The 9512-nt window shown below is 37.2% G+C and overlaps 1 protein-coding gene across 1 annotated transcript in view; it reads left to right on the top strand.

Annotated features, from left to right (window-relative positions):
• Nucleotides 1–1185: 1185 nt before the first annotated feature.
• Nucleotides 1186–9512, top strand: part of LOC106877391 (zinc finger protein 341) — a 30317-nt gene continuing 21990 nt past the window's right edge. Inside the window, exons 1-2 of the mRNA XM_014926286.2 lie at nt 1186–1289; nt 7234–7326. Of these exons, the coding sequence (XP_014781772.1) occupies nt 1259–1289; nt 7234–7326 (124 nt within the window). The 5' untranslated portion in view covers nt 1186–1258. The remainder of the gene's footprint in view (nt 1290–7233; nt 7327–9512) is intronic.

Raw genomic sequence — 9512 nt, forward strand, 5'->3', positions numbered from 1 at the left:
AAAATAGAAAAAATTTTGCTTCAGATGTATATATTGGTAAGTATTGCAAGAAACAGCTAAGTTTCTTTCTCTAACATTTTATATAGTTCAGCCTACACAAGTTAATGTGTGAAAAAAAAGATAGGAATTTTGGAAGACGTTTCTATAAAACTAATTTTTAAACATCAAATGATGATGGGGATCCACTAGAATAGAATAGTAATCAAAAGGGGTCCATAAATTTTTTTAAATAGTTGAGAACCTCTGCTCTAAATATAGAGCTTTGTCATTGCTAAAATGCTTTCTTTAAAATAGCATGTTAGAGTATGTGTATATATGAGAAAGTGTAGAGTCATACACACACACACAAAGACTACAATGACAATGCTATGGGGAATGGAAAATCCAACACTTCAAACAATCCTTCTTCCAGGAAAAGTTGTTGACAAGAGAGACATCAAAGAAAGCTAGCAGGGTTTTATGTCCAGTTTGTTGGAGAAAGTGGCTACAGCTGTTGAGGTATGCAAGATGTGCGCTTCATACCACCACCTCTTCTCTCTCTCTCTCTCTCTCTCTCTCCTCTCTCTCTCTCTCTCTCTCTCTTTCTCTCTCTCCATACACATTTATGTTTGTATCTGTGTATGCATTTATGCAAACATATATGGGTAAATGAACTCACTAATAGCAATGTATGAGATTGACAAATTAGTAAGAAGCCATAATTTTAAAAGTACTTGCTGAAAGTTATTTTCAGTAATTTGTATATGTGTATGTATGTATGCCTATATGTGTGTGTGGATAGATAGATTTAAATAAAAAAACAGCATATAGTTTCTTCCTCATTTAAAAAATTCTTTCTTTCATGACAGTACAAAAGAATATGAAGTGACATGTACTTTTAAATTTTACATGTTTATGTATACATATATCCTTTATTTATTTTTTATTAATGAATATCAATCATTTATAAATTAAGAAAATATCCTATGACTGGGATTTAGTGAGACAAATTACTTTTCCACTCAATAAATGAGCAGAAAACAATTAAGATTTGTACGTGGCAAGTTTATTTTCGAAGCATGTGTTGAATATAAATCTGGCTAGAATGCCCTAAAGAGATTTTTGGTGGTGTTATTCTAATTTTTATTAAATTATATCAATACAGTGCATGTTAAACATTCTGACGTTCCACCATGAAGGAGTTGTCTTCCGTGTGACCCACATCGAGGAAAGTAGCAACTAACAGACGTTAGTGTGAACAGCCACCACCACCTTGGTAATGGCGCAGTCTTTGTTTGAAGCACTCACAGGTAACTCGTTCAAAATTATATTTACTACCTAAGAGAATCGTGTAAGGAATTTTATTTTAGCTTTTCGCTCTTTTTATTTTGTTTTAACCTCGGTTATTAACTACAAAATCGTTTTTTATTAACCTCTTCACGTAGGAGGGTGTAGCCATGTTGAATTTTCTAACCGTTCCACACAGACTATTTTACTTAATATTTGGCGACTATAAAGAGCCGTGCAAGCTCAAATTATTTAAATAAATCTAACTTAAATCTTCTATTAAATTCTTTTCTTCGAAATTATTTGACTCCAATCTTGCATTTAGCGTTGAAATTTGTTAATTGATGTGTGGTGTATCTGGGCGTCATCATGGCTGTTGGAACGGCACAAAACAAAGTAGTCGGAAGCAGCAAGAGCGGCTACACTAAATTGCTTTTACTACATGAAAGCAATTCCGCTTTTTCTCTCGTCTGTCGTCCTTTCGTACACTATTCCAAGTTTTCCTTTACATATTTCTCATCTGGAAAATCGGTATAGTAACCGAAAATGCTTCCGAGAAGTCTTCTTTAAACATCCCGACACTATTTGTTATTATTTAAGGTTTAATTCGTGTCGTGTTTGCATTGGAAAACCAATCAACGTTACATGACAATGGTTTGAATTTCTGACCTTACAGACACTTAGTACTACATGTAGTCAGATCTACTAATGCACGCACATATTCGTACTTGAAACTGCAATTATAATATATTGACGCTTCATTCCACGCTTTCAACGTTCCCGTAGCAGAAGTGATATTAACCATTGTTATGAAATGTTATAAAGGCTGTTATAATTAATATTAACGGAAACAACGATACTTTCGGTTAATATTAACCCTGCTTACTCGATATGTCGATGGCAACGGGCTTGTCCACATTACAACCTCTGTGTTTTGGTACATGAATAAAACACGACGCATATTTATGCGTATAATGTTCAGATTTAATTCCTTCTCCAAGTGAATTTCCAAATATACAATTCTTCACACGTTTTAACTACTTTTATTTGATGGGAAAAGAAATGGAATTTTTACTAATAAATTCTTCATTTGCTACCAGATATATCTTTTTACCTTGTTTTGTTTTATTCTCTTTAAATGAATGAGTAAATAAATAAAATGCATATCTGTGTGTCCGTGTTGTGCACAATTCAAATAGAAAATCGATTAGCAAAGTAAAAGTACCGACTATTATATCACTTTTGTCCTACATAAATGTCCTTTCTCCATTCCGAAGTCTCAGCAAAACTGATGCGTTGAACCATAGACTAGCAACAAATCAGCTCCCTACAAATAATTAAATCTATCAGTTGCACCCTACCATCTGGAATAAAGGACTCAATGCACAGTCTTGTCTTTTTTTTTTCCTTAATATGATGAGATGGTAATGGTTAAAACGCCTTGGATCATAGATCAGCTGGCTCAAGGCTGTTAAGCTTAAACTATAACGAGTTTCTCTCAATTAAAAGCAGAACTTCTCTTTCCAACTTCAAGTGATACTTAAAAGGTGATGATGTTTTGTGAGTGATAAAAAGCTTGATTTCAGCTCTTTCATCCTTGTCCACCATACTAACTCACTCAATAATACTTCTGAAAGAAACTAGCAGAATGATTTTTCATTGTCAACTTAGTTGAAAATCAGATCCATCCTATATATAGCCAACCTACAGAAACTTGAGGGTACAGTGTAAATGGACGATTTCACATAAAAAATCCATCCTCTGGTATGACTCTTATATTAACCCAGTCTTCCCCAAATCATAACCTTTTGTATGAGCCATTTTAGATATTCAGGTGATGAACATCAATCTGTAGAAGCACAAAATAAACCTTTTGGTAAACTGGTGTGCTTGCAACTGGACTAGGAGTTTTCCATTTTGAGTAGTTGATGCTGTCTGCCATTTATTGCTAAACTGATTTTGTTTCAGAATTTAGTTACATTTAAGCATCTGGGTGGACAAAAACTGGAGTAAGGAAAATGCCAAAGATAGTGAATCTCTCTCAAGGACTAATGGGAAGTTGTCATTTGAAAAGAAAGTCAGTACTTAGGCTGCTCTCTTGTATGCTGATGTCTGACTGTGATGCTTTGACAGAGGATAAACAACTCTTGTGAATATCTTTTTACATTTTATGGAAGCTTGTCAATCTTAGCCACAAATAGGGGGTTACTCCTTTTGCTTTTAAACTAGTCATATCTGGCCAAAATGTCACGCTTGTTTTATGTTCCAACTTATCAGATCCAGCTTTTCACACTTACCCTACAATGTCATTCTAAAAATAAATAGTCACACCATTGGAGTATCAAAGTTACAAGATAATGCATGATTAATTCAAAACAATGTGAGTAAATAGGCATTACATTTGATAGAGTGATCTAAATGTCAAAAATATAAATCTCATGTTGCTAAGACTTGGGCAGCTATAGACGGTTTTAGAACAATATGGAAGTCAGCCCTGCCAGATAATTTGAAGAGATAGTTCTTCAGAGCAGTTGTTTAATCTGTGCTCTGACTTGGACACTCACCAAGAGATTCAGATGCATGCTGGATGGTGCCTACAGCAGAATGTTACGTGCAGTGCTCAATATCTCTTGGAGGGAGCACCCAACAAAACAACAAGTATATGGGATGATACATATCCTTTCATCAACCATCCAAGAGCAGAGATTGATGTTTGCTGGAGAAGTAAAGAAGAGCTTCTGAGTAATGTATTACTGTGGACAGCAAATCATGCAAGCTGGAAGACGTATATACAACAGCTTGCAGAAGATTTTGGATGCCAAGTTGAAGACCTAAAAACACTAATGTACGATTGGGAGGGATGGAGGGAGGTAGTCAGGCTGGCCCGGGCAATCAGCCTGACTGGATGAAAAAAACAAGTCAAAGGGTTAAAAGTAAAGTATATTTGCCACTTAAATGCGGCTAACCCCTAAGGGTGAATGCTACTGTAGATTGTAGCCCCAGGAGAACATCTCCTCCAGCTGGCTATTGACACACTTTCTGTGCCCTGTCAGTATTTGCAAAGGGAAGTCATCTTTCCCATTGTCGATCTGATGTGATACACACGGACCCGAGTTTCTGGGTCAGCGTACGAAACCCGGGTCCGTGCATATCACGTCAGATCGACGATAGGAAGGATGACTTCCCTTTGCAAATACCGACAGGGCACAGAAAGTGTGTCAATAACCAGATGGAGGAGATGTTCTCCTGGGGCTACAAGCTACAGTAGCATTCACCCTTAGTGGGTTAGCCGCATTTAAGTGGTAAATATACTTCACGTTGTCGTGCTGCTACTGTTTATACCTCGTTCAGAGATTTATTATTGGTTAAAAGTAAGCTTTCCTTAAAACGGCAAGCATCAGTGATTACATGTTGTTTACCCTCTAATCAACTCCAATTAAGTACACCAACCATCAAAAGCACTCAGCTACTTACTATCTTTTTATTTTTTAGTGTTTGTATGTATCTAATATATCCTTTCCCTCTGTCTGCCTGTCTTGTCTGTTGGTCTGTCTGTCTGTCTGTCTGTCTATCTATCTATTTATCTATCTATCTATCTTTCCAGCTATCATTCTGTCTTCCTGTCTGTCTGTATATAATATATATGCATGTGTATATGTGTGTGTGTGTACATGTTATACACACATGGAACAATCACATGATTTCTGAAGAGTAATCAATGCACGTTATCATTCATCAACTGTTGTGTTTTACATTCAAACAACAGCTGATGAAAGGTGGCATGTGTATTGATTACCAATTGGAAATCAGGTAACTTCATACCTGTGACTTGCCAAGAAACTTTGAGTACTGTATGTAAGTGTCCCATGTGTGTATAAATATATTCCTTTGTTTCAGTGATTTGAGATCTACTTCCTTTGTTGCTACACAGGTGGTTAATTGTGTGTGTGTATGTATGTATATATATATATATATAGATCTAGATATAGATAGATAGATAGATAGTTAGATAAGCAGATAGATAGATAAGTAGATATGTTTCTTTATTGGCCACAGAGGGGACAAAATACAAAGTAGCGCTTTTCTCTTTGGGAAGAGAGAAAAAAAAGAGTGGGGGTAGAAATTCGATCAAAAGGGATCATGGAAAGAAGGAAAAAGAAAGCCGATCAATAGGGATCGTGTATCACAGAAATGTCATAATGCAAAAGGGAAAACAGATTAGGTTTATCCATGGAAAGAAAAGCCTACGGAAAAGACCACAGTAACCTCGGGCAATAAGTAGATAGATAGATAGATAGATAGATAGATAGATAGATAGATAAGCAGATAGATAGATAGATAGATAGATAGATAGATAGATAGATAAGCAGATATATAGATATGCTTGGATAGATAAATAGATAAGTAGATAGATAGATATATAAGTAGAGATGACAAAGGAACAAACGATTATTGTATGAACTTCATTGGCTTACAGCTGTTTCTGCAATAAGATGCATAGTTGAGTGCCTGAGTAACACCTTATAGCTTCAGTGAAGCCTTGAATATGATGTGCAATTTATTTGGAAAAAGAACTGCATTTATGCATTGTATCTGGGGAGAGTCATTCTCTTTTAGTGCCTTATTAATTTAACACACCCACCGGTTTGATTTCCACTCATTTACTTATTTATTTTTACTAAAATTTTCGTTGCATCTTGCAACCTTTACAATAGTCATTGACTATTTTGTTTGTTTGTTTATGCGTCAGTGTGCATGTGCATATACATATGTATGTATGTATCGTATGCATTCGTGTGTGTGTGTATGCATATGTTGTTGTTGTTGGCACTCCGTCGCTTACAACGTCGAGGGTTCCAGTTGATCTGATCAACGGAACAGCCTGCTCGTGAAATTAACGTGCAAGTGGCTGAGCACTCCACAGACACATGTACCCTTAACGTAGTTCTCGGGGATATTCAGCGTGACACAGTGTGACAAGGCTGACCCTTTGAATTACAGGCACAACAGAAACAGGAAGTAAGAGTGAGAGAAAGTTGTGGTGGAAGAGTACAGTAGGGTTCGCCACCATCCCTGCCGGAGCCTCGTGGAGCTATTAGGTGTTTTCGCTCAATAAACACTCACAAAGCCCGGTCTGGGAATCGAAACCGCGATCCTATGACCGTGAGTCCACTACCCTAACCACTGGGCCATTGCGCCTCCCGTATGCATATATATATATTAAAAAAAAACAGCATTACCAATGAGAAAGTAAATGAAGCTATAAGGTGTTGCTCAGGTACTCAAATATGAATTCACTCCATCTCATAGCAGAAACAGCTGTAAGCTAATGAAGTTCATGAGATAATCATTTAGTCCTTTGTCATCGCTTTTGTAAGGCTCAGTGTCCTGAGATCAGCATCATTTTTTATTTATATATATATATATATATATATATATATGTGTGTGTGTGTGTGTGTGTATATATATATATATATATCTGTGTGTTTGTGTTCCACCACCACTTGACAACCAGTGTTGATTCATTTATGTCCCCATAACTCCATAACTTAGCGGTTCGGTAAAGAAAAGAGTCTGATAGAATAAGTACCAAACTTTAAAACAAAAAATAGCTACTTGTGTCAATTTGTTTGACTAAAGCCTCCAAGTGGGTGCCCCAGCATGGCCGCAGTCCAATGATTAAAACAATTAAAAAATAAAAGACATGATCTTTCTGCCTCTAATAATCCTTTCTACTATAGGCGCAAGGCCTGAAATTTGAGGGAGGGGGATACTTAATCACGCTGACCCCCAGTACTCAACTGGTCCTTATTTTATGAACCCCGAAAAGATGAAAGGCAAAGTTGATCTTGGTAGAATTTGAACTCAGAACATAAAGACAGACAAAATGCTTTATACCTCTACTAATGTTGGTGTTACTGGTTTCTTTATTACAACTCTTACGCTATTTTAATGTCTATTTTCCAGCCGGGTCCAGTGCTACAGAGAATCAAACAGCCCTGGCAGTCCAATCTTTACTGGAATCTCAGAATGTCACAGAACAACCTCAAACACAACAAGGTGGGTTTACTGTTGCCCCAGTTCCTTTGTATGTTCACTATATTTGCCCACTGTTCCATGTCTAAATTTTCTTATTGTTTTGTTTGCGCAGGCACCAGCGCAACCATGTAGTCAAAATGTTTACTTTCCAGCCACATGGTTTCAGGGTCAGTACCACTGCATGGTACCTTGGGACATGTGAGTTCTACTGTAGTCCCAGGTTTGACCAAAACCTTGTGACTTTGTAAGCAGATATGGTAGATAGAAACTGAAAGAAGCCCATTGCGTGTGCTTGTATGGAGAATAAATAATACCAAAAAATTTCCATTTTCCTGTTTCGTTTTACATATATATATGTATGGTGGACTCTCCCATCAAAGACAACACATGACCATTCAACATTTACCAAATGATTTGTTTATAGTGATCAAATGCTTGTACCTAACATAATCTCACCCAAATTAGTCTTGTCTGAACAGATGCACTGTGTACCACATGTCAGGTATCGAAAGTGATTGCAGAGCAATGTGAAATGAAGTGTTTTGCTGAAGAACACAACACACCACTCGGTCTAGGAATTGAAATCACCACTCGGTCTAGGAATTGAAATCACCACTCGGTCTAGGAATTGAGTACAACACCCTAACCACCAGGCCATGTGTCTTATATATACATATTAAAAATAAAACATATGATGGTATTCGCCTGGATAATATATCCCTCCAAACTCACTTTTCATCATCATCATCATCATCGTTTAATGTCCGCTTTCGATGCTGGCATGAGTTGGACGGTTTGACTGAGGACTGGCTTGCCGGAAGGCTGCATCAGGCTCCAGTCTGATCTGGCAAGGTTTCTACAGCTGGATGCCCTTCCTAATGCCAACCATTCTGAGAGTGTAGTGGGTGCTTTTTATGTGCCACCAGCACGGGAGCTCAAATGGTGCTCTTTACATGCCACCAGCATGGGTGGTGTTTGCATTGATGAAAGTGTCACAATCACCTGGTATACAACATCCTTGATACAATGAAAAAGGGACAGATGATAGCTTTGCTTGTTACTATGGAAACAGACACCAATGTGAGATTCACGGTCATGCATATAATGGTGGGTTTTGATTGACTATAATTACCCAACATTTGCAAACTTTAAAAAGTCTTTACTTTTTATTTATTAATTTATGGTAAAAATGAATTTCATTTATGCTGTGCTTGAGAAAACTCGTCAAACCAAGTGAAATCATAATAGTGGCCATTGCCAGTGTCATGTAAATGGCACCTGTGAAATCGTAATTGTGGATGTTGCCGGTTGCATGATCTTTGAATGTTGGGCCTCATGGAGGTGATGACAAGTAACTGAGACCTTTGGTGATATGTTGTATTTGAGAAGACTTATCAAACCTAGTGAAACCGAAGTTATGGCTGATGCCAGTGACATGTAAAAAGCACCTCTGCCGGTGGCATGTAAAAATTACCCTTTGAACGTTGGGCCTCACAGAGGCGATGGTAAGTGACCAAGACCTTTTGACAATATGCCATGCTTGAGAAGACTTGTCAAGCCAAGAGAAACTATAGTTGTGGCCGATGCTGATGCATGTAAAAAGTACCCTTCGAATGTTGGGCCTCATGGAAGCAATGATAAGTGACTGAGACCTTTGACGATATGCAGTGCTTGAGAAGACCCATCAAGCCAAGAGAAACCATAGTCATGGCTGATGCTGGTGTCATATAACTGGCACCTGTGCTGGTGGTACTTAAAAAAAGACCCATTGTACTCTTGGTGTTAGGAAGGGCATCCAGCTGTAGAAACCATCCCAAATCAGACTGGGACCGGTGCAGCTCTCTGTCTTACTAGTTCCAGTCAAACTGTCTAACCCATGCCAGCATGGAAAGCAGATATTAAATGATGATGATGATGATAACTAAATCAGTTCAACCAAATTTTAAAACAATTGGAATACAATTGAAGAAATATGAAACCTGTGACAGCAACTGTAAAGATCCAATAATTTAAAATTCAATAGATTTCTTTCTTTTGATGCTAAATAATTACGATATTTTAATGTGTATAAGAAACGCCCTAATTTTTGGGGCTTAAAATTTGGAAAAAAGGTTTTTTAAGAGATTATAATACTATCCATGTATAAGAAACTCCCATATTTTTCAAACCTAATTTTTGACAAAAAGGGTTCCTTATACACGTTAAAA

The sequence above is a fragment of the Octopus bimaculoides genome, chromosome 20, assembly GCF_001194135.2.
Source record: "Octopus bimaculoides isolate UCB-OBI-ISO-001 chromosome 20, ASM119413v2, whole genome shotgun sequence".
Lineage (NCBI taxonomy): Eukaryota > Metazoa > Mollusca > Cephalopoda > Octopoda > Octopodidae > Octopus > Octopus bimaculoides.